Source organism: Cylas formicarius, unplaced genomic scaffold, assembly GCF_029955315.1.
Source record: "Cylas formicarius isolate icCylForm1 unplaced genomic scaffold, icCylForm1.1 PGA_scaffold_6__28_contigs__length_40554024, whole genome shotgun sequence".
NCBI classification, from domain to species: Eukaryota; Metazoa; Arthropoda; class Insecta; order Coleoptera; family Brentidae; genus Cylas; species Cylas formicarius.
Genome location: NW_026844347.1, coordinates 23,894,123 through 23,918,978, shown reverse-complemented (window position 1 = coordinate 23,918,978; position 24,856 = coordinate 23,894,123). Strand labels below are relative to the sequence as shown.

The 24,856-nt window shown below is 33.9% G+C and overlaps 3 protein-coding genes across 23 annotated transcripts in view; 1 reads left to right on the top strand and 2 right to left on the bottom strand.

Annotated features, from left to right (window-relative positions):
* LOC132703350 (telomerase-binding protein EST1A) overlaps positions 1 to 17,461 on the bottom strand; it is an 82,614-nt gene extending 65,153 nt beyond the window's left edge. Inside the window, exons 1-17 of one of the 3 annotated variants that reach the window (XM_060672544.1) lie at positions 17,322 to 17,461; positions 16,631 to 17,104; positions 15,948 to 16,437; positions 15,081 to 15,272; positions 14,800 to 15,025; positions 14,452 to 14,718; positions 14,253 to 14,398; positions 13,485 to 13,511; positions 12,866 to 13,113; positions 12,432 to 12,774; positions 11,826 to 12,359; positions 11,677 to 11,755; positions 11,498 to 11,608; positions 7,382 to 7,399; positions 4,648 to 4,869; positions 4,528 to 4,589; positions 3,560 to 3,705 (exon numbers count right to left, since the gene is read on the bottom strand). In XM_060672544.1, coding sequence (XP_060528527.1) covers positions 3,560 to 3,705; positions 4,528 to 4,589; positions 4,648 to 4,869; positions 7,382 to 7,399; positions 11,498 to 11,608; positions 11,677 to 11,755; positions 11,826 to 12,359; positions 12,432 to 12,774; positions 12,866 to 13,113; positions 13,485 to 13,511; positions 14,253 to 14,398; positions 14,452 to 14,718; positions 14,800 to 15,025; positions 15,081 to 15,272; positions 15,948 to 16,437; positions 16,631 to 17,104; positions 17,322 to 17,352 — 3,616 coding nt within the window. In that variant the 5' untranslated portion in view covers positions 17,353 to 17,461. Of the gene's footprint in view, positions 1 to 3,559; positions 3,706 to 4,527; positions 4,590 to 4,647; positions 4,870 to 7,381; positions 7,400 to 11,497; positions 11,609 to 11,676; positions 11,756 to 11,825; positions 12,360 to 12,431; positions 12,775 to 12,865; positions 13,114 to 13,484; positions 13,512 to 14,252; positions 14,399 to 14,451; positions 14,719 to 14,799; positions 15,026 to 15,080; positions 15,273 to 15,947; positions 16,438 to 16,630; positions 17,130 to 17,321 lie in introns of all 3 variants that reach the window. The other 2 variants (XM_060672543.1, XM_060672545.1) reach the window with 2 other exon arrangements.
* Positions 1 to 21,398, top strand: part of LOC132703353 (uncharacterized) — a 25,149-nt gene extending 3,751 nt beyond the window's left edge. For 2 of the 10 annotated variants that reach the window (XM_060672556.1, XM_060672558.1), the window contains 8 exons: positions 17,875 to 17,959; positions 18,510 to 18,790; positions 18,849 to 19,072; positions 19,142 to 19,331; positions 19,880 to 20,081; positions 20,134 to 20,235; positions 20,285 to 20,377; positions 21,196 to 21,398. In XM_060672556.1, coding sequence (XP_060528539.1) covers positions 18,540 to 18,790; positions 18,849 to 19,072; positions 19,142 to 19,331; positions 19,880 to 20,081; positions 20,134 to 20,235; positions 20,285 to 20,377; positions 21,196 to 21,369 — 1,236 coding nt within the window. In that variant the 5' untranslated portion in view covers positions 17,875 to 17,959; positions 18,510 to 18,539 and the 3' untranslated portion in view covers positions 21,370 to 21,398. Of the gene's footprint in view, positions 1 to 17,324; positions 17,461 to 17,609; positions 17,730 to 17,874; positions 17,960 to 18,509; positions 18,791 to 18,848; positions 19,073 to 19,141; positions 19,332 to 19,879; positions 20,082 to 20,123; positions 20,236 to 20,284; positions 20,378 to 20,946 lie in introns of those variants that run through there. The other 8 variants (XM_060672559.1, XM_060672560.1, XM_060672561.1 and 5 more) reach the window with 8 other exon arrangements.
* The window catches only part of LOC132703351 (protein phosphatase Slingshot), a 200,946-nt gene continuing 197,480 nt past the window's right edge, over positions 21,391 to 24,856 (bottom strand). For all 10 annotated transcript variants that reach the window (XM_060672547.1, XM_060672546.1, XM_060672548.1 and 7 more), the window contains one exon: positions 21,391 to 24,856. In XM_060672547.1, coding sequence (XP_060528530.1) covers positions 23,754 to 24,856 — 1,103 coding nt within the window. In that variant the 3' untranslated portion in view covers positions 21,391 to 23,753.

Below are 24,856 nucleotides of genomic sequence, written 5' to 3'. Positions count from 1 at the left end.
TTTTTTCAGATAGCAATAAACGTAAAACACCTCCACCGACCATCTGGTAAGCCTGTCGCCCACATCTAAAAAAACCGTGAGCAGTGTTTTCAAAACAAATATCTTATTTATATCGTTACCCCGGGCCCATTAGAACATACTCAATCTAAATGGTGTGAATAAAACTTGTTCGCCCAGAATATAATCGGGGCTTCCCACAAAGGTCATATTTTAAATTAAAGTAATCCCAAATTGACATATTTAAGCGCAAATATACCTTCTTAGATGGTTTTTTCCGAGAAAGACGAGTGCACATCACGATAATGTCGTCACAAGTTTGTAGATGGCCAAACTGAACGGCTAAAATATGAAGCAAATCCACACGCACACGCCGATCATAATTTTTTCTTGCGCTCGTTTTGCGGTAAATAGAAAATGTACAGAGTGGGTCAAAAAGTAAATATTGAGACCCAGTTACTTTTGTTAAATGGAAATTTTAAGTCATCTAAATTTTGTGGTTTTTCTTTACACGTCTAAATAAATCCAGAGGAAAAAATGCAGCGGAATAATCTGGACATCTTGCAGATCATTCTATTGAGCTCCTTCTACCAATCCCCTGCCCGGGAAATACCGTATTTATATATTCATGCCCTTGTCCTGTTGAAACTAAATCTGTCCATCTAGCATAATAGGCTGATTTGAATTTCGGAAAGAAACTGTGCGAGTAGGAATTGACTTATTTTGAATAAATTGTAAATATCGAGTTCCAGTAAGATCTTGATCGAAGAAAAGAAAAGAAATCCAATATGTTTGTTATTTAAAATCCCTGCCAAAACATATATTTTTTGTGTATGAATTTCTCTCATCCAGTGGGGATCATTTGTGCTCCAATACCAACAAAAAGATGAAATATCCGATGGGGATTAGCATCAACTTCTAATAAAATGTTTAATCTTGCGATCTCACTAGTTTCTGGACGATCTGACCCACTCACTTGGATCTTGTAAGTGGTGTCTCTAGATATTTTGCGTTAAATAAATTATAAACTTTTTCTTGAGTTCTCCTGTTGTCTCCATATCCAGTAAACATTAAAATTTCAATCCTTTCAGTTTCATATAGATGCTCCACACCCACTTTCTTTACTGACAGATATATAATTGTAACAATTTAAGAACTTTACTGGTATTAGCTTTCATTTCAAAATTAAATTTCCGTCTTTATTCTTTTGCCCTTAAAAAGTAAAAGATAATTATATGGTATGCTACATGAACTTTGCGTAAAATTTTACGCAGAATTCGAAAATGGTGTTTTTTTTTTAAAAAAGGAATTTGGTATCAACATCCACTTTTTGACAAACCCTGCAAAAATTACACAAAAAAATTGGGTGCGTGAGCATTTTTCTTAAAATCCAATAATAGTATATTATGCAACAAGTGCGGTAAACGGCATTTGGCTCACGAGTTTATTTATTTACCGAACGTGTTGCATACTATACTTTTTCTACGACCATTAGTTTTTTTGATTAATTTCCGAAGTGGCTTGGATCCGTGGGAAACGAAACTGACGTGGTAAAGTGACGCTTCCAGCACGCTGTGTAATTAGGCATTTTACAGATGGGAGTAGAAAAATGAACTAAAAGTTCAGATTTTCACGAAATTACATTGTTTCGACAACACCGTATCGTTATCAAATTTGATAAAGACACGATGCTGTCGAAACAATTTCATGTAAAAATATATAATTTCCTGAAAATCTGAACTTTTAATTCTTATTTATTTTGATAAATGGATTTTCATCACGTAAAAGCCACCTCAGTTCAATAGTAGAAAAATGTCTTTAAAGCTTATAGTAAAAAAATACCTAAATAGAAAAAGCTGTCTATAAATAGCAAAGCAACTACCGGTTGATTTTCTTAGACGATCTGAAAAGTCAGATCAAGGTATCGGTGGTGGTCTTGTCCACATGATTCCAAATTCTAAAGTTGTATACATTTTATAAATTTATTAGGTAAGCTCTAAAGAAAATGTATTTAATTTTTTTATGCGTTGCGACGTTGTCCATCAGAAATAAAGATAAAGACGTGCGCTAAAATAATGGAATGTTGGTATTTGACCGGAAACATCTTCTCGGTACCCGAACGAATGTGCGAACAAACGCGATAATTGTCGAGACAAATAAATTAAAAGAAAAGCGGCCAAAATGGCAGACCATTCGCACCGCACCGAATTGTTTACATATGTCCCGCGCACACTGGAAAATTATACAAACTTTCGGGTTTACTGTGGGACGTTGCACTCGCGTTTCACAATTTTTATAAGACAGACAACAATAACAAAGGCGACTAGAAAGAAGTAGCATTTGTTTATTTGAATGTATTTTTTGCTAAAGCGTATTATAAGCTACAGTGGTCTGCGATACCAGGTAAAAATGTACACAGTATTTATTGCCGTCTTACTTATTTGGTTCGTTAGGTAAATAACGAATTCACGTTATGTAGCAACTCTCTGTCGTCTATTATCTAAGATGGAATCATGTTTTATAATAGCATTTAACAGCTTAAAACCGTCAAAGAGCTTAGTTTCCAGAGATTTATTTCTTTTAACCTACAATTTTGAAACCCCCTGAATTAAGTTTGGTACGCCTAATATCGATCAAAAATACAATATTTGGCCTTATTAAGCTATTTTCTACTAAAAAGGTACGTAGGCATTGGAAAATGCGAAAACATAAACATAAGGATAACAGGATATAGGAAGATCGAACGCGTATCAAATTTTAAAATGTACTCATATTTGCAGGGAAAAAACAAGTACATAAAAAACAAAAAAATTGTATTTTTTTCAAATAAATAACCAAAACACCAGAAATTACGCTCTACCCTATATCTAGAAAATAATAATGTAACGGAAAACCAATGTTTGACAACCACTACATTGCAAACTAACATCGTACAAAATAAAGTACGCGAACGCTTTAACTAATCGGCAGCTTCGACGCAAAATATTTTTCACTTTATTCCCACTCCAAAACAGTAAACAGGATTTTTCACGCTATGGAGCACAGAATATTTTTTAATTGTGATAACCACTTGGAAATTATATTAAAATTTTGGACGGCATGTATACGAAAGTTCAATTAATTGTTTAAGTAATGGTAATTACTGTCAAATTTCTTAAAAAGTCCTTTAGTATGTAACTAAGAAAAAAAATATTACATTTTGACAAAATTTAAATCATGGATTAGGTGTCATAAACTTTAATAAAGCCGACACTTATCTAAATAGGAAAACACAAAAATTCATAAGTATAAAGGAGATTCCATTAAAAAAAAAATAAAATTAATACTAAAATTGATAATGCCATGTCCCCCAGCGTGAATTTTTGAAGATATTCATCTCACGTATGTATTTAAAAGTGAAGACTTTCACGGAAATAAAACACGCATTATAATAACGTTCCCTTTCAAAACCTTTAAATAAACAATTTTTTTCATCAAACTGATATGAAAAATATGAGAAGATGTAGTCACTTCCATGCTATACGCCGGTAGATAGGGAAAGGAAAATGAGATTGTCACTTACCTTTCAGCTGCGTGGTTTCTATGGCATACATGTTCAAAGCGAACAACTGAAGGAATCTGTTGCAAGGTAGTGGCACAGGCGAATGCTGAAGAAGCGCTCGAAACTCTTTCAGCATCTGCGTGGCGCCATCTTGAAAATCTTCCACACTAAGACAAATTAAAATTTCCCTATCACATGTTATTTCAATTTAATTTAATGTCGATTGTGTCAATTGTGTATGATAATTAATTAAACATTTGATTTTTGACCAACGTAAGACATAAAACAATTTCCCAAATTTAGAATCTTAATGTCAATAATAAATAAAATCATTCGAATTGCAGACAAAATGAGATCACCTCAAAAAAAACACAGGTGCATTTCTGTATTACTTCAAATAATTAACTAGAAGTGTATTTTGAGCAAAATTAAATTATCATTACTGAACAGATCCAGTTAAAATAAAAATTTACCAAAAGAAATTGTTGTTCGAGAACTCAACATGAAAAATAGAACAACACATTAAACATTTAAAGTTAAAGGAAAGAAAAACAATAATTACGAAACACTAAACTTCTCAGTGAATTTCGCCTAAATAAAGGATTACCTTGAATGGTGCGCAGTGGAATGCTGAGTTCATTTTTTTACAGTTACCTGATAATTTAAGAACATTATCCATAAAAATGCAACAGAGTTAGGTAAAAACCATAAAAAATTAAGAGAAATAGCATTTATTATAACCTATCTATCGCTTCCTCCTGACCTAATCGATAGTTAAAGTTAAAAATCAGTTCAAAATTGTGTCCTTATCGTTAAAGACATAGTGCCCATAGTTTTATGAACTAGTGTTTATGTACTGCAACCATATATAAATTTATTTAAGAATTTTGGTTATGTAAAATTGAGTTATCTACCCGATATATGCAATTTAAGGCATTTTTAAAATATGGTAGCTTGTTAGTTAATAAATTATAAATTCCAAATCTTACTCGGTCTTCATTATAAGCTTCCCATGGACGTGTAGGTAGCTTATCACGAACCTCTTGTTAACCTGTAACAAACCGCAAAACATTATTGAACAACAAACATGTTTTCAACAAAAATCTTACATCTACGCTACTAAGTGACGCCAAATCCTCCTCGTCGGATTCAATGACGTCTTCTTGAAGCGCTTTCGTCGTTCTGTGCAGCCGCCTTCCACCGTGTGGATAAATCCAGGTCTCCTTACGAAGAAAATTCGGTTGGCCGCTCTCCTCCGATTCTTTCTGTTTCATATACTGCCTCTGTCGTTCCATTCGCTCTTCATGGCGTTTCTTTTCGCCTTGCAAGTACTACACAGCAAAATGAATTATTAAAAAAAAGCATGCATGAGTTACCGTGCAATAAAGGGCATAAGATATGCGATTGAGTATATACAACAAACACATAAACAACATGAAATCACTAACACTAACCAATATTTTGCACACCAAACTTCTTTTAGTTTAAGTTATTTTCTCGATGAAAAAAAAATTTTGGTTTATAATGTTCACTACAGAAAAATATGGCCGACAGCATCTTTCATTCTGCCCTTTATAAGAAAAAAACAAATTAATAGGAAGACTTGGTTAAAAAAAAACTCCGGAAATCACTGTTGGAAAATTGATAGTGTATGCGAAGATTTCACCAAACACTATACAGAGTTCCCCAAACTCGATGGTATTAGATGTATATGAAGAATGGATAAAGAGGCCTTTAAAAACTGAGTTACCGCCATACGAGCCTACGATCTCAATTTTTCAAATATTTCAGAAATTACAGCGTTGCTACATTTGCTAGAACCACACACCAACTTCATTATTCTTATTATTATTAAATATATATTAAATTATTTTTTAGAAAATTGGTTGATGAACATCTATCATGGAATTAATTATCTGTCTTTCAACCATTTAAGTAAAAGTGTGAAATTCTGTTTACCGCTAGTGCATGGGCTACTATATCATTTAATAACATGAGATTTAAGTTCTCGCATACAGGGGGTTATAAATATAAACAATATATTTTATGGCGGCATTTATTCTTGATCTAAAAGTATCATAAACATAACAAACCTATTTTAAATCGTTTTGGAGTTAAAAGGAAAAAAATGGCATTACACAATTTAATAACTATCTTAGTAGTAAACAATGGCGATATTTTTTGATAATTGAATTAGATAAAATTTATCAAACAATAAACTTTGATATGGCGAATTCATATTCGAATAACGATTTATTAATAAAACAAAGAAAAGGGGGGTTTCTGCAACCCGAAATTGTGAGTTTCTTCTGTTGGGCATTTACTTTTTTTTAATTTACACTGTGCCTGCGTTTCAAATAATGCTTTATAAACAGTTTGTGATATTTTATGAGAATCTGAGTTAGGTCGCTGGGTTGAAGAAATGGTAGTATAATTTATTTGTCTTTTAACTTCTGTTGACGTGTATTTACGTGCTCGTTTATAGGACTGTTTAATGGCGCATAGCAAATATACACACAATTTTCATCCATCAGAGACAAATTTGAAAAAAGCTCATTGAATTTACCCCATGTTCTTCCAATAAGATTTTTAGAATATTTAGTTAATAAGCCATCTGAAAATAACATAAAGTAATAACTAACTAAATGACTTACTAGGAAAAACTCGCATTATTCTAGTTTTTTGCTTTTAATTCCTAAACGGTTCAAAATACGTATGGCATGATTTAAAACTTGTAGATCGATCGATCGATCGATTGTTCTCTTTATTCCAGCAATAAAAGCAACCCGTAAACAAATTTCAGAATTTTACCGACAAATTCTCAAAAAATATTTTTTATCCCCGAAACTGAACATGAGACCTATAAAATGTTACCTAGAAAATTTCAGAAAAAATTGTAATAATAAACAGAGCATTCCATTTTACAAAAATGAAGTTGGTGTGTGGTCCAAGTAGGTGAGGCAACGGTGCAATGTCCCAAGTATTTTAAAAATAGAGATCATCCTACGGCACCAACCCAATATTTAAATGCCTGTCCTTTTTGCATTCTCGATATTCGTCATCGAATTTGGGTAACCCTGTGTAAATTACGTACCAAGAAAACCTTTATTTTTTTACTGTAAAAAATTCATGCGTTGCAGGGAGTCATTTTTTTCGACCTTAACGGAAAGGTTTATTTTTGTCATAACTTTGTTAGGTTATATTATTATTTAATACAAAATGTCAGCTCCTTTGTAGAATTTTCTAATTCCGTTTTTCGACAACATGTTTTTAACATTAAAGACAAAATGCCTGTTTAATCAATTTTCGATTTACATGATGTCTCTGGTCAAACCAATCGACGGCACATAAAAATGAAAAAGATATGGAACAACATAAATTATTTTAGCTCAGCTTGTGTGTATTTATTGTGTCACATGACCACGCGTTTTAATACGATCAGTGTACAGCAGCGATATAAAAGGAAAATAAAATTATAAGCGCGTTTATTAATGCATAATGAATAAATAAGTCGACATTTAAATTAATAATGTAAGTAAAGCATACATATTGGTCGATAATCCATAGACGTATACATTTTTTTTTGAACTGGAAAAATGATATTGTGAAAACACATTAAACCAAAAACCGAGAGCAAACATTCACTAGTTTTTGGAATTTAAGCCACACCTATAGCGTGTGAACATTCCAACATAATAAATATGCTACTACAAAACTGACAAAGCAAAATTAAAAACTAAATGAAGAAAACCGCAGCAAGTCTACGCCCATGGGGTGCATAAAACAAGACAAAACTGCCAAGATAAGTAACACAATAATATGCATTATACTATGTATACGTACACATATTTGATGAAGATACTGGAAGAGATGGCCGCCGCGTTAGGAACAGAAGAAAAGGACATTATAATTTATTTTATTGCCGTTTATAACAACACACGGTACATTTTCTATATGTAGATTTCGCTGCTTCGCTTGTTAGACGACCGATACTTTACGTTGTTAAAGTTATTACGAATCCCAGTTTTCTTTTACGGAATCGTCTCGTTACGCTAAGTGACGTTTTCCAGCGAACGAATTTGAAATTTTTTTGGTCAAACGCATGCTTGGGTTTGTGTTGAACTTAAAATTAGACATTCGAGGTAGGCGAACATTTTCAGTAGCTACTTCACGAAAATCAATAGGCAATACTTAATTGAACAGAACAGAAAATTAGTCTATTATAAAACCACTTGCCTCATTTTTAACCGTTAATATACCGAAACCATAGCGAGTTGTCCTTCCTTTGCACATAATTACATTTTTATATTTGGGATGGACTAGTCCGATAGAACCAAAAGTTTAATATTCCTGAGATGATAAATTTTACGAATATGTCGGTTTAAAACTGCATTACTGAGTAGATAGTAACAAATTATGCAGAAATTGATTCAATTAACCCCACGATTAGGGAGGACTTTCAAAATTTAAGGTTTGTTGACACGCACTACATCACTTTTTATCAAAGTTACAACTTAAGAAACTTTCATGATAACGGCGAATCGACATGTATCATCAAGTTTAATGTATTTTAGGCAAAAATCCGTCTATGAGTTAGTTGTCTTAACAAAATACAACAATACAATCTAATACCAAAAATTAAAAAATCGCTCAAGGAATGAGCGAGATACGGGTTTGTATCCAACTGAGAGAGATTTCATGAAATGCTGTCAAAAAAACTTAACAATTGAAGGCTAAGCAATCCGGAATGCAGAGGAATTATCAATTTCTTGTTCCGGAAACAATATATACGAATAAACAATTATATTTATGATGATTTCTTAATTTATTAACCAAGATAAATTTAATTTGCATTTCGTTGTGTAACCTCTTAAGACCATTTGGTTAGCAAATTTATACTTAGGCACAGGAATCAGCCTCAATAAAAGCGAATGAAAATATTCCAAAAACCTTCTATTCCTAGCAATAACAACAGTTTATGGGAGCGCGATTGACAGTCAAATATATATTTTTTGCGGCCTTTCAAACAAACTAACTAAACATAAAGCTGATTTATTAATTTGTTGCCTACTACTACTTCGAAGCAATAACGGATAACAAAGTCGTTTAAATTAGGTCAACTTTCGAAAACTCGGAATAATAATTAGGTTAACATAGTCGAAAATTCAGGCTTTCGTTTTTCTTTATCAGTTTATTTCAACCGTCTGCAAATCCATTACGCATTTTTTTAACCACTATTTGTCAAAGTTCAAAACCGTTAATTTATTAAATCAGCTTTTGATGTTGTTAGCGTGGACACCTCGGTGTTAAAAGTGGACTTTATTACCAATGACAATGTCATCGACGCTTGTATAGATTATTGACTAATATAGTTTGATGAAAATTTTGTCTAAAAACTAATGAAGTCCATCTATAGAACTGTAATTTTGTAATTTTTGGGAGGCAAACTTTATTTAGTGAGACGGACAATAATGGGGATTGCTTTCTTTTTTGTCAAACACGTTAAGGCAAATGGCTAAAAACGTTAATAGAGATTGTTTCAATTTTTCTAGCTGTTTTTGGGGTTATTAACGGGTACTTTCTGACATAATTTCAATCGTTTATCACTTAAACTTGTGATATAAGTAAAAAATAAACATTTTTGAAATACCTGCTAAAATTGAAAAGTTTTTTTGTTTATTAAAAAATAAAAAATATTGATTAAATTTTTCTAAAATACGTTTGCATTTATTCATTTTTGAAATAATAGTCCTGAAAAAATGCATACTTTCATTTTTTATTAGTTAGATAACTATACATTTTATTTTATATAAATATTCAAAGAAAATGTTATCTGGATAAGTAAGTAAGTAAATAAATTAATCAGCCTCTCTCTACTAGCAGTGTTTTTCTATTGTAAAATTTGCCTCAAAAGTATGACGGCAAACCGTTCCGTTTTACCCATACGATAGGTTTTTGCGGTAACAAAATCTTTATGGTTTATACCTAAGTAGAATTAGAGGAATAAAAAATAACATAGAGGGATATAATTTTTGGGCTATAATGTTTCATATTGCTCCTACCGATAATAAATGATGTAGCTATTGCAATCAAAGCACATATTAAGCATATTTTTTAACCAAAATTTTCGAAAGCGCTTGCCAACGGACTGCCATTGGTACAGAAATGATCAGCATCGAAAAAAATTTCTTTTTTATGTCTGTCCGTTCTCCGTTTTGTGTCGACGCTTCATATAAATGCAAAAGACACGCGAGATCCGGACCAAAAACTTTTATTCTTAATAATTTTTTAAAAATGTATAGGCGTCAATAATTTGCAAAAAAACTGACAAATGGGTTTCCCTTATAATGATAATTAACCATAACTAGAAGACTATGCTTCACATTCGTTTACATGGCCATAAAGCCCATATGAATGGCTAAAACTTTTCTAATTTTTCACATATTGTACAGAATATTCTATGCTATATTAAAAAATATGATAGGTGTCTCAAATCGCTATCGACTTCAAGTTCAGAGAAAAAGTACAAATCTACACCCACGCCTAAACTGTGGAAACTGGGTTATTTTGGGTTTCAGAAATAAATTATTTTTTGTTATAAAATAGTTGTTGTTGAGTATGTATTAAACAACAAAAAATGGTAAAGTCTGTTCATAGATATACGAAAGTGACTAATTGATACGAATTAAGGAAAAACCCTGGCAAGCTGTAAGAATGAAATATGGTAGAACAGGTCCGTACTTTGCTTAGAATTTAATTATTTGGCATTTTGTTAGGAAAGATATTAAACAATATTTATTTATTTATGTATGTATTTGTTTAAATCTAAAATAAAATTACAAAGTATTTTTATTACCTACTTAATTTACTTAAGTTATTCACTTCACTTCTTTTTTTCCTTGCTGAAATGGGATTATTCACAATTATCCATATAGTTGATGTTGGAATTTTCGTCAATGTGGCCGTTTCTTCTAAAGATGCTTACTTGCTGGCATGAAGTTCAATGAGAGTCAAATAAACATTGTTTATAACTTCCTTAGTCGCAATAGAATAGTGTTTTCTACATTTGGGCGGGAGCATCTCCTGAGATACACTAGACTCGCACATATTTTGCATAATTCGCACACGATTCCACACACGTTCTATTACACGCGAAACACGAATGATTACTAAGAAACTTAAACTAAGTATTATACCAAACCAAAGAATATTAAACACGGGTCGGTATAAAATTATTTTCTATTACGGACCACAATTTTACCTGAATTTAAATTCCGAAATTTTAGGTAATAATCTTGTTGAATTGTATGTTAATGACCACCCTTGGACAATCCCATTCAAAAGCAATTGGTCACTTTCTTATATCTATGAACAGACCATACCTATATTTTATTTTGGATGGTAATCCCTCATAATGATAGACAACTCAAAACGCACCTAATAAAGATGGTACAAAATCATATAAGCATTTTTTTTTATGAAACTGTCGTTTTTATTTTAGAGATCATATATCATTTCAGTTATTTAAATCGACCCCAAATTTTACTGCGCGATATCAGAAACTAATTTCATCGATAAATAAAATGACCTAAAAGTCGTGTAAAAGTTGTAGGTCTATTCATGTCATCCTATAAAAATAGCCAAACAAAACCCAACAACTATACTTAAATATGGCAATATCGCAATATGGCAACATGGCCATGGTTTACCAAACCAAAGAATATTAAACACAGGTAGGTATAAAATTATTTTCTGTTACGGACCACAATTTTACCTGAATTTAAATTCCGAAACTTTAGGTAATAACCTTGTTGCATTGTATGTTAATGACCACCCTTATATCTATGAACAGACCATACCTAATTTTGGGGGCCAGTTTCAATTAATGGGCCAAATTTTTTTTTCACTCTCAAGAAGGGATCTAAAAAATGAAAAGATCGCCAAACAGAATGCACTTACCTTTTTCCTATTTTCGTCCAACAGAAATATCAGACTCTCACGAGCTGATGGTACTGGATTTGAGGCCATAAGACTCCTCATGTAATAGTAGACGGCATCCAGTTTACGTCTCTGAAATATTAAAACCCCAAGTGTTAAAAACAAATTTCTGCCTGTGCTTGTTAACAATTAAAACTTACTGAACGAACTGCCAAAACTGCCAATTGGAGGTAAGGTTTCCCATTCTTGGGATTGATTTCGTGCGACTTGATATACCATCTGTAACAAATAACAAAAACTGTTTAAAAAAAAGAACATAAAATATTAACCCGTTAAATAAATAACTTACTGTCTCGATTTCCCAAAGTTCATGGTCTCGTTTACTTGCTCTTTGTATCGACCTAGATCACCCAAAAACATGAAAATTTTCTGGGCCGAAATAAGAGCGAGGCCGACTAATCCCAAACCCTTGTGTTGTACCATACTGTTGTTACCGATGAAGTTTGCTACTTTGAATTGGAACTTGTCTTCCAAGAGACCTACGAGCCGCTCATAGTATTTGGTACCTTCATCTATCAGATACAGTAAGAAAGCCTTGTACTGTGGTTTGCTTTCCGGCTCGTTTGTAATTGCTTTCCTTGTAATCTCGATAATATTGTGGTAGAGAATATTCCACAAGTGAAGTTCCACATTTTCCGTTTGGCAAAATTTTAGAGCTTTCAAAAGGAGATACTCTAACGCGTTCTTCAAAAACTGTCTCAGGTTATCCACAGTTTCATAGTTGACCAATAGCATCCCGTCTTTTATTATATCCTGAAGTTCGATATCAGCACGTTTAATATCCCTCAAAAGATCTGGATAACGGCACAATTTAAATTCCTCTCTAAAAAAATATATCAAAAATTCAAACAAATAAAAACCACACCAATAAAACTTCAGAAAAGTTAATGCTAACCTACTCTCGTCGTACCAACTCGGTCGGACATTCCCGAATTTATCAGTGGCGGATGTCTCAGGCGCAGGCGCATCCAGGTTATGCGTCGAGAATCCTGGCATCGCGGCTCTACTTCCGGGTGATTTAACCAAAATCGGTTTCTTAGGGTTATTGGGATCAAATAGAGTTTTCTGTTGTGGACTTTTCCTTATGTCTGGATATTTAGGCCAATCCTGCATAAGAGATGGATTGAGCTCTAGTGATTTCGGTGGTAAAACCAATATGCCGGCTTTTTTTATCTCCCCCGATATGTCGTCCATTTCCGAATTGGTTCTGCTTCGGTCTAAATTTTTTTTGTGAACAACTGAAAGAAAGAATACTATTTAAAGTTATCCAAGTTTACTCAAGCCCACGATATTATTTTGTTATTTGGAGGCAAATCATACTTAACTGACCTTCGTGTTCTGAATTCTGTCTGCTCCTGATTATCTCCTCCCTCCAATTTTCTGGTCCCGTCGACTGATGACTTCTATCGAAACTAACATCCCTGCTTGGATTCCTAGACTTGCTGTGGAACGGTTCGAAGCTCGGCGCCCGCCCGTCCCGCGAGTGTCTCCTGCTGCCGCGGCGATCCCTTGAATATTCCTGCGGCACTTTGAACAAGTCTCGGCTCTCCACACTAGCCGTCGAATCCCTTCTATTCCTGGACGGAAATTTGTCTGATACTAATGCCTCTGTCTGATACTTTAGTTCAGCATTTTTTTTTTGTAAACTGGCAATTGTAAGCACAATATAAAAACAATTAAATACACCTAAAATTAAGAATAAAGCTCTATAGGTTTAATATACAGTATTTCAACAGAAGACACATATGTAAATTCTCAATGTTAAACTTTAGACATGAAAAATAGGTTAAGAACCAACATATAATTGACCTTTTCTGTCAACAAAAACTTCTGCTGCGCCAAATGATCTATGATTTTTTACTTATTAGTCTGGTTGTTTTTATATTATGTGTATTTAAAAAAATTAGCAAGTATTACCTAAATATTTCTAGTAAAATCAGTATCTTACCTTTGTCTGCCACTTTTTCCACTCCTCCTATAAAAAAAAAACAAATAAAATATTTAAGAATATTTTTCTTTAAACGAAAATATTTGTGTCGAATAAACATAAGCTTATCTTTGAAAAAGCAATAATAATAATATAATCATAAGTTCTTAACCTGGCAGTAGTGCTGGGACTGGTCAATTGACCACTTCTTAACTCACTAGTCAAATTCGATCAAAATCTTTTAAATAACACCTTGCAGTTGTAGAGTGTTATCTATCATTATTTAATTATAATAATATGTATATTATAAGAAATTATTATACGTTTGAAATGTAAAATTTATCTATAACCATCTTCAAATATAAATTACATTGTGTATTTAAAATTATTTGGGTCAATTGAACAAAAAATGCGTGTGCCAATTCCACGACCCTACCTGGTAGTATACCCTTAATAAGTACTTTATTTATCGTTAGCTAAATTAAAAGAATAGTTTAGTTAATACTACCAAATTGATGGAGATTTATGTAATAACTTTTTCTAATTTTGATCCAAATCTTAGAAACCGATGTAATTTTGTGGAAAGTCATTAAACAAAATATTCACAACTCTTTACCTCAAGAGCTGGTGGAATTACTTCAAAAGTTGAACTTCAAAGTTCTATCAACATTGCATTTTGTTTTATCACTAGCTGATCAGTCGTCCTCATTTTTGTCAATTGATGAAGTACACTCACATGACTTTATTTAAACCAGAATATTAGTTTACGTTATGTTGTTCACTACTCACTTTTTTGATTTTCTGACACTGGGTGTAGTATTGGCAGATGTCGGCATTGACCTAGTACTGACGTCCTGCAAACTGGCCATCGACGAGCTTCTAGTCATGGCGTCGCTTAACGTTTCTTCCTCCAATTCTATCTCTTCATTCCAATCCTGATAAAATGTAAATTCTTATTTAAAGTAAATTCTATAGATAGTTTTCTCACCAAAATCTTGTGCTCGTCTTTGGCAACCAATTTTTCTTCCACACTAACGACAACCTCTTCTGGAGAGATGGGTGATAGTCGGGTTTCGGAGTTAGACTTAAAATCTTCCTTCTGAGAAGGAGTGACGCCACCAATCTCAGAAAGTTTAACATCTATTTTGTCATGATCATTTTCTGTGACTTTCTCAATAGCAATCGCCTGACTAACGTTTGAACTTCTACCCACAAATTCTCTTGTGGAACTCTGTCTTTCTCTACCGCCTCTTCTCTAAAAACGCCACAATTAACATAATTTTGACTTACATTCTTCTTGCATTCAAACCTCACATAGGCTGAATTCCTAACTTACCCTATGTCTGTTATCATTTCCCTTGTAGGCATCCCTCCTATCTTGGTCATTTCTCTCACCTTCACTTTTTCTATGTTGATTTTGTTCAACCCTTCTGTTTTTGTGGTCATTATCCCCATTTCTCCTCGACCTATCATCGTCCCTGTTTTGTTTTTCCTCGCCTTTTTTAGGTTTGTCATTATCTCGTCTATTTCTATTAGTTACACTGTAGTCAGATTTTTTATCCCTAAAACAAATAAAGGTGTAATTTGAAAACGTTTTTTTAAATGACTAATTCCCACCTTGATGCATTAGAATTGCAATCGTCATTACGATTTCTATCGTTGGGGAAAGGCGCGTGGCGTTCATTTCGTCTATTACTGTCATTTCTGTCGTTCACATCGTAAGTGCCATGAGAAAGTGGAGTTTGAGGTCGACTCTCGTATCTTCTTGTAGGGGTGGATGGACGCGAATTTGCTGGACTTCTGGGAAAGCTGCCCAAATAAATAGAATAGGTCTCATTGGCTTTTGATGTATGCGTTATTTCGGAAAGTGAAAAATATGCAATGTTCTAATTTACTTTCATTCAATCGAAATCGTTCCAGAAAAAAAAGTGGGTTTAAACTACAACTATAAGCTCAACCCTTAATCTCATAAAATCAAGAATTAGGCACAATATGTATATTGTGCAATTCTACATACAATGCAAAATTTTTATACATTACACATTTTCAAGAATACCAGTAACTCATGAAACCTTAACTCTTGTGCAGACCTATACTTGAAATCTGCTCAAAGCATGAAACGAGTAATTAATTAACACAGTCCACAGAAAACACATAAATCACATTTCACAAATAATATTTAAAAATCTGATTCTAATAACTGATGGTTAGTTTATTTCCTACAAATTTATGAATTTTGAAGTATGTTTTTATTTGCTTTTTTTTAGAAATAAATAACTAAATAAGCAGAGAATATTTCTAGAAATCTTTCAAATAAAAATGTAAAAACAATAAATCATTAGAAAACCATTAAGTAAGTAAAGTGTTCAAATATTACAATTCAACTATTTTGCTGAGATATAAAATTTGGATTTTACCAAGGTTATTTTGTGTTTAAAAAGCAATAGTGCTAACTATAATTTATTAACTGCCAACCAAATTTACCTTGCTCTATCAGGTGTCATTGATCTACCAAATCGCCCAGGCTGCCAATCTTGTTCATGGTGAGAGAACCGCCCCCTTCCTCTGCCCCTGCTGGGCAACGTCTGATATCCAGAATGTAAACCAGGCTGAAATCCATGCTGGCTGGAATTTGGCAATGTGTTGTAGTAGTCCAATGAATGGTAACCTCTACCAGCATTGGTCGAATTAACAGATGAACGGAATGTAGAACTTGAAGTTTCTAAGTCTTCCTCTGTCAATCCATTTTCCTCCATATACTTTTTTCTTAACCTGGGTGGCAAATTCTCTATCATTTTCAGTTTCTTTTCTTGCTCATAACCACCAATTGTGCTATGTCGTCTACCACTCGGAGGTTTCGATTGAATTTTTTCACTGTTATGATTGCGATTAGCCATTGCGGATGGTTCCACACTCCGTGTGTCTCGGTCCCTATGCCTGTCGCGATATTGCCAATTGTGTCCATTGTTAGTAGCTAAAAGAGATTTTGATTTGATTTATGATTATTAATGCGGAAAATACGTTACTAAATTTTAAAACCTTACATACATAATGAAGTATATTTGAAACCTAAATTTAGAATATAGAATAAAAATGTTATTAAAACCCTGTAATCATCTATGAAGTGCTTAAAAAATGAAACGGAATTATTAAATCTGCATTATTACCTCTAGGTTCAGATCCTAACCTAGCAGATCTATTACCCATAGGGGATTTATCTCTCCATTCATCAGTGTTCATGTACAGGTTTTGACTCCTATGAGAATATCGTTTTGAACTATTCATGCTTTCAAAACTTCGCTCACTACCATTATGCATAGCAGTGTCTTGAGTAAAGCCCTGTGGACTGTATAGCTCTCTAGATTGAGCAACTACTCTAGGGATGTAGAGCTCCCTTTCAGGTTTTTTTAAGCGTTTGGGTAAGTCTTTCTGGGCTGAATAGTCGGCAGTGCTATTTCCAGCTTTTGTCGCGAACGTCTCTTGAGATGCTACGTTGTTTTTTATCGCACGATTAGAGGATAAATTTGGCATTGAATCATCAGCACCTTGTGTCGACCTTCTCAATTTTCCACTGCCAGGCTTGTAAAGCTCTTGTTGGGGTTTACCACGTGGCATATTCTTCCTCGCTTCTTGTGTAAAATCTGGAACATCACGCGGACATTGGACCTTTTAAAATAAGTTATTAGGTGATTGTTTATAAACATGCGTTAAGATCTCAATTATCTAGGTTATGTCATTCTTTAACTGCAATTCAAGGAAACGTTTGGTTAAATAGCAGCAAAGCGAAACGCAATAGAAAGTGTAAACGTTGGAAATTCAGTTGCGATGTTTCAAAATAGCTAATTATTAAACACCTACCAACATCTATTTGTCTTTTGCGATCTTCCATGACATTTCATTTTTGACTTTTGACTTTCAACTTCGATGATTTAACTTTCATTAAACATTGACATGGACCAGAGTACAAATGAATTAAATTAAATTACATTGAATAATTGTGAGTATACGTTAAAAATTATGTTTTAGACCAAAATGACGCGACAAAGGGACTGATATAATAACTGTGGTTCTCTTTCCTTATTCCAATAAGTTTGCCAATATTGTATATTGTGATGACACAAAATTGTCCTGTGGATTTTATGTTTCAAACTGACTTTAGCCAGCGGTGGGTCAATAATCCGTATATTTCAGTGCTCGAGAATGGTTATAAACCGTCGCCGTCATTTAACTTGAAATGCGAGGATTTATAATTTAAGTTATCCTACGGTTAGTCTTGTCTAAATATACCGCAGAATATAGCACTAATTTATGCGGATGGCATTGTATGTGGCAAGATTCCTTTTAGGCTCTCTACAAAATTCATTGTCGAATCTTGATATCTGTCTAATTGTACCTGTAATGTATGTTTTAGGTATTTAAGTCTTCTACGGCACTGCTGTTTTCGTTATTCACCCCTATTGCACCCGGATGATTCTTGGCGGTAGCAGGGGGCAGGGGTGAGCTTTATTTTGTTTTCAATCAAATTAAGTCATAGTATATGTGATCGAAATAAAGAAATTACCACACTAATAGCGGTAATAGGCCAGTATTGTTAGTTACCCTCCCAACGATGGTAAAACAGAAGATATTTTGTACATTCTGCTCACTGTCTACAGGACCATAAAAACAAAAACCAAAACTGCTAACTGTAGTTGTATGCTGTATTTTCCTATTTTCGTTTTCGCAATTTGTAGTCGACAAGAATATTATTAGTTTAGGCACCCCTTGAGTTAACATAATTAATAACAATACTGGGCTAACCATAATAAAAAATTGTTGACTAACCCATTTTCTATGACAAAATGAAGGTCCACACTGTGGTGACTTTCTTTTGTTTTGCTTTTAGCACTTTAAAAGAAAGATCGTATTTCCATTTTGCATATAAAATCTTTAGAATAAACAAGTGTAGACAGCGTTTTAATTATTTTAATATTTACATTCCAACGAAATTACAATTTGTACTATACACGATAACATATGTAGTGCTTAATTTCTACATTAATACAGGCTGCTGCAAAATAAGGAAATTCCATCCTGATGGCAGATCGCGATTCTAAGAAAATTGATAGTCGAACTGACTCCGCGGAAATTTCACGAAGACATAATATACCACTTACTCAGTCATCTGCACCAGCATCTGCGTCTTCCAAGATGACTGGGTCATCTATTGGTACCGCCTTGGGTCCTAAACTGGATCAAATTGAAATATCACCCACCCAAATAACTAGGAGAACAACGTTAAAAGAAAACTTGCTAATAGATGGAAAAATCAGCATATTCTCACAAATGTACCCATCTACCAAGTGAAAGTGTTTCATGTTCCCAACAATTTGTCACTGTTTACAGAGAAGGTCACAGGGAAGCTCTATGCTGTAAATACAATGAAGAATATGATTATGTGGCGGTAGGATACTCGGACGGAGTTATTAAAATGTATCAGAGTGATAATGGAGAGCATGTATTTACTTTAGCTGATTCTGATGTTTTTGAAAACAGAGCACCAGTTACTTGCATTAAACACAGGCCAGTATCAAAGATATATCCCGTTACACACTGTTATACAGGAACATGTAAGTCCTTGGACTTCTTTTTAAAATATCACCCTCAAACCAAATAATTGTTTTTATTTGAATATTCAGATGCGAATGGTTGCGTAAAGTGTTGGAGTTATAATTTTAATGAATGTTTGTATACAATTAGAGAAAAACGTCAAACGTTTGGGATTACTTATCATCCTCGTTTCCCAAAATTTGTCACATATGGAGATGACTTGAAAGTATACTTTTATGATGAAGAAACTAGAACCCAAGAGCGTGTGTTGACAAGCAGGTGAGAATCAAACCAACATTTTTGATTACAGAATAGAAGATTTGATCGATATAGTATTATCAAGATTTGAAGAAGAAAATTTTTGACCCTGACCTAATTATTCTATTGTATTAGATCTTCTCCTCCAGGAACATTAGAATTATGTTTTGTAACAGAAAATTTTGTTTAAGGCTGCAAAACAAAAGGAAGAAGGGGGATAAAATAATGTTTATAAGGTATAAGGAGCGCCCCTCCAGCCTAAGATAAACAACTATTATCGCTATCAACTTCCCACTTTTTATAGGTATTTACTGTCTTATGCGGTGACTGAAGAAAGTTTTAGCGACTCTTTAAAATTTTTTTGTTTTTCAAAAATAAATCGATAACAAATTGAAAATACAGAACCATTTCTCTGTGCCGCTTTATACAGAAGCCATTAAATAATTTCATAGTCATTTTCAGACATATATCGCATAGTCTGCATTTATTATGTGCGCATCACACTATTTTCTCAATGTGTTCAACATCATCTGTTTTGTGCTTTATTGTTTTCAGTCATTTTTCTTTAGTGATAACAAAGACCTTCATGATGGTCATATGTCCAGAGTGTTTGCCGCCTGTTTCCATCCTAAAAACAACTATGAACTGTTAACAGGGGGTTGGGATAATGTGGTCCAATTCTGGGACCTTCGACAGCCTCATGCAATCCGGCACTTGTCGGGACTTCACATTTGTGGTGAAGGAATTGACATCAATCAAAGGGGGACGGAAGTAATTAGTCTCTAATAATGAAATTAATGTTGTTTAAATTAGATTTTTTAAGATTTTGATTTGCTCGTGGCAAAAAGGAGATCCTATTCAAATATTCGATTATGGTAGTGGGCAGCGATTGTATAGTTTAGAACCGGATATATATAATAGCAAGGTTAAACATATTTGTGAAAATGTGAATTGTTTTAATTGCCAGTTTTTAGTTGTACTGTGGAAAATATGCAACAAAAGATTTTGTGGTTTGCGCTGGGACTGATCCGAATCTAATAAGGATAATAGATCTACAAACTTCGGCGGTAGGTACCTTGTTTTCTTTCGAAAAAAACGGGTTGAATTTTTAAAGTTTGTTATAAAATTGCAAAATATTCGCTTAACACAAATTCCTAAATGTGATACATTTATTTGTTAACTTTCTTTATCCGTGTGGTAATGGCAAAAGATTTCAAACAACAAGAAATGGACAGAATATTTAAGTTTTGTGTGATTATTAAACAATGAACAAACATAAATAATACCTACCTGATTACCTAAGCAATAGCAAAACCTACGTCGTTGTTCAAGCTTTCGCTTTTAGATAAAAAAATTGAACTAATCCGATCAATATTTTTTTCATTTCCTTTCATGTGTTTAATTGTGTTGAATCGAATTCTATCGGGTTTGGTTTATCACCAGTTTGTGATCAAAAATTAATACCTAATACTTTAGAAAGGTTTACCCCACGTCTAAACCAAATAGCAATTACAAACTGCAAGTCAGTAAGATAACAGTATGGTTGCTGGGTGTGGCTTTGTATTCGGCGATAATTCGCTAGTTCTTGCAGACTCGTCGGCACGTTTTTTAAAATTTTGTTAACTTAAATTTCCAGATAGGCTTCATAAGTGAAATATAAAATGGCGTAAAGCGTTAAACACGCATGCTAAAGACGAGTTCACGAATAGATCTAATTAGATATTTTTTGTCAAACTTCATTATAAATTTATAAAATTTGGAAATATAACTGGTTGTGGAAGTCCTGGTATTAGGAGTGACATTTTGATTACATACACCCACAAAAATGTGGACAAATGTTTCTACATCCAACAAAGTTGCAATATAATAATTTGCTATTCTGTAGACGTCGGCCTTTATAAGTCAACTCCCAGGAGCAGTTTATGCTTTGGATTTAGGCCCCAGCAAACTCAGAAAAGAAACCAAACAAGAGAAAGCATCTGTAAAAAGTGACCCAGCCATTATTCCTAAAATAGCATTCGTGTCGGCCAAAAGGCTCTATCAAGTGGATTTTTTCTAATTTAATGGGAATAAAACCAGCTTTCCAAACAATAATGTTCTTTAATTTCAAGTGTATGTAAACAGTTTTCTTTTCTTCATTTATATAAAGCGGTACATCGTAATTATAATTTACACCTATAGTACAAATTAAAAAAAGTTACTATCACACAAATACACGAAAGCAAAAAAAAAAACGACAGCAATTCTTTTTTTTTAAACGTAGGACTTAATCTAAGTAAACAATTGGTGATATTTTACATTGCTCAAAGTTTTACGATGCCTGTAAAATATTTGAGAACATACCGAAGTTTTAGAAAGTAAGTTGAGTCGTTTTTATTGTCGGTTAAAAAGTATTCAGTCGAAATTTGATAAAAATGTAAGCTTCCCTTTTTGTGCAAGAAATACAATAATGAAGTGTACAGAGATCCTAGTGAAAATACTTGCACTGCCTCTATAATGGTAATAAGTTATTCCAACCTCGTTTAAGCCTCATTTTAAATAGAGCACTAGTATCGTTTTACCCTCAACTTACCAGCCTCCTCCTTTCAGCTTATTACAGGGATTTTAATCGATGCCTTAAATTTCAGACGTTTCATAAAACTTATTACCTTCTTCAGAACAAATACCAATTATTTTCTATAAGAAATAAAAATCGTAGATTTCAAACACGTCACTGACATTGCTTATGCTGAAAAACACACTGTATGATGATGTATGTATTTTATTATTTTTTTGCACATATTTATTTGTCCTGAACATCGCCTTCTTCAATAGTACAACTCTCAGAGTAAAATCATCAAAGGCGTTAAAATAATGTTGAAATTAATGTGGAGTGTTCTACCTAAAACAAGATAATTTAGAACAAGTAACTGAATTCTAAAAAGACAAGATTATTTTAAATAACAACCAATACCTCCATGTTTTTATTTTATACAATTATTTAATTATATGACTCTCGACAGTATTTCAGACAGATTTTTTAACAAGTCAAAAAATACAGTCCGCAAAGTATGTACAAACAGAAAGCGGGATATTCTTCTTAACGGATAATTTGCACTATTTTTGCGTAAAAACCAGTTACATCTTGCCTTTTAGATATATACAAAAAGAAATTAGAGAGACATTCGCTACGTCTTTAATTTGTATTTGATTATTGTTATTGTTTTAAAGGTTGTGCCAGTTTAATTTCCTGCTATCATTGGCTCCTGGTTTATTTAAGAGACACGCTTTTTAAATATGCATATTTATTTTTGACTGACCATAGAGCTAATTTCTGTATGCCATGGATTTTTTCCTCTGTCAATGTTTTCATAGAATGAATATCTAAAACTATTTCTTTAACTTTACGTAACAAAAAAAAAATTAGTGCGGTCACAGCCATTTTCTTTTGTATGTTGAGCATTACCTAAAAAGTAAAAAAACTCAATAGAATTGCGTATTCCAAATAAAAGAAAATAAAAATATGTCTATAGCTATAACAATTTTTTTATATTAAACAAAGTAAACAAATATCGACGAGGCAAAGCGTTTGTTGGAACGATCAATGGTTATACATTTATATTTCATTTGTAAAACTGAAATCGTAAAATTCGAAAATTTAACATTTTAAAGAAATTCTTCTATTCTCTTAACACTACAACATCAATTGAATGCGGAATAAACCATATTGTCCCTAAAAATTCATTTTGACGAGATTTCACATGATCGCTAAATTCAAAAATTGAGCTTTTTCTTGACAATTAAAAAATTTAAATTCCTGTTGGGGTTTTCCAGAAAATTATACCTATTTAGTGTATATTTAAGAATCTTGATTAACGTGTTGGTTAAGCCTTTTAAATTTGTTAAAATTAGTTTTTTTTGTTGGGTTCTTTTTTTTCCTAATTATTTGTCTTCCGACACAATAGCCAAATGTTTTCAGTTTCACACCTGAATCTTTATTCTTAACAGTAGCCTATTCTTAACTTTTTGCCAGCATCTTCAGATCTGTTGCAATCAGGTTAGAAACTTCTCAATAAATTACATGACAGCTTTATTTGTTTCTTTGTCATAAATTTTTCTGCAGTGAAACGCCTCATCTAACTCAGAAAATCATTAAGGATCGTGACAGTAGTCATGACAGACTGTTCATTTTCTCCTCAAACTCTAGTATTTCGACCCAATAAACACAAACATTTAATTAATGTCATATGTCAACAGTCAGATGACGACATTGCAAGATGGAAACAAAAGCTCTCCCGCGCTCTACAAACAACTTTTCCCGCGCCAAGCGATCATTTAACCATGTCAAAACCAATTTATAGCTTATATCGAATTTATTCCTTATACGTTCAAATTTTAATTGGTTCCTGAAAACACGAATAAAATCAAATTTGTGATGCTTCTTCTTTCCTCAATAATTGAGCTTTACATAGTGTTGTACACGGGATTGTTGTGCCGCGGCTTAACGTTCAACTTAGCCAGAGGGTGACTCTTTCCGTACTGCTGCTGCTTTTTGGCCGCCTTAGCGATCACCGTCGCCGTGATACTTTTAACGGACGGTGCCACCGGCGGCCTTTTGTATTCCGTATCCGATTTACTTAGGTTGGAAATCAGTGGGGTCTGAATAATCCGAGGAGTTTTGTCCACCGATACCTCGAAGCAAGAATAACGGGAAGTGTTGCGGGTTTTTGCGGCGTTCGATTTACCGAGCTTCTGGCGGAGTTTCACCTGGTTCTCCTCTTTCTTGCTCTCGAACACGCTCCGCAGCACCTTGAAATTCATATCGTCGTTGGATTTTTTCGGTTGCTCTTTGGCGTGGTGCGCGCAAACTGGCGAAGATGGCAAACTGCTCACCCGAGTCTTGCTCGTCGTCACTTTGAGTCCGTTTTCCGACGTTTCGGCAACGCTTTGTTCCGGGCAATTAGCACAGGATATCAATTTCGCCTCGAACTCTTTTTTTAAATTTTTAACTTTACCCAACGAGCCGGAAGCCCCGCTCTCCGAGTCATCCGACCTCTTGTTGGACGCCTGCGCGTCCTTGTGAAAGTCCTCCAAGAACTTCTTGTGCTGTTTAACGATCGAGCCGTTGGCGGGGGAAACATTGGAAGCGGATCGCGAAAGCGAACACTCCTGCGAGACGAACCCCATCGACGACTGTTCGGGGGCGCTGATAGACAACCGCGACACGGAAGGCGACAAAGAACCACTTCGATCGTCTACAGGAATGTCAATACTTTCCGATATGGCACTCGACTTTTCTTCGGTCGTTTTCGCTCTGTCGATAACGGCGTCGTTCACCGCTTCGGCAAAGTTGAAAAGTAGCGTTTCCGAGCTGGGCGTTTTTACCAAAGACAGCGTGCTGTTCGATGAGCTGTCACCATTACTGAGCTGCCGTGCGGGCGCGTTTTCCAATCGCTGTTTGGTGCGTTTAACGGTGCCCGGATGCCAGGGAATCTCCTCCCTGTCGTAAGGAAATATGCCGCTTGAACTGTGTTCGAGATCCGACGTGCTGTGTAGAATCTTTTCGC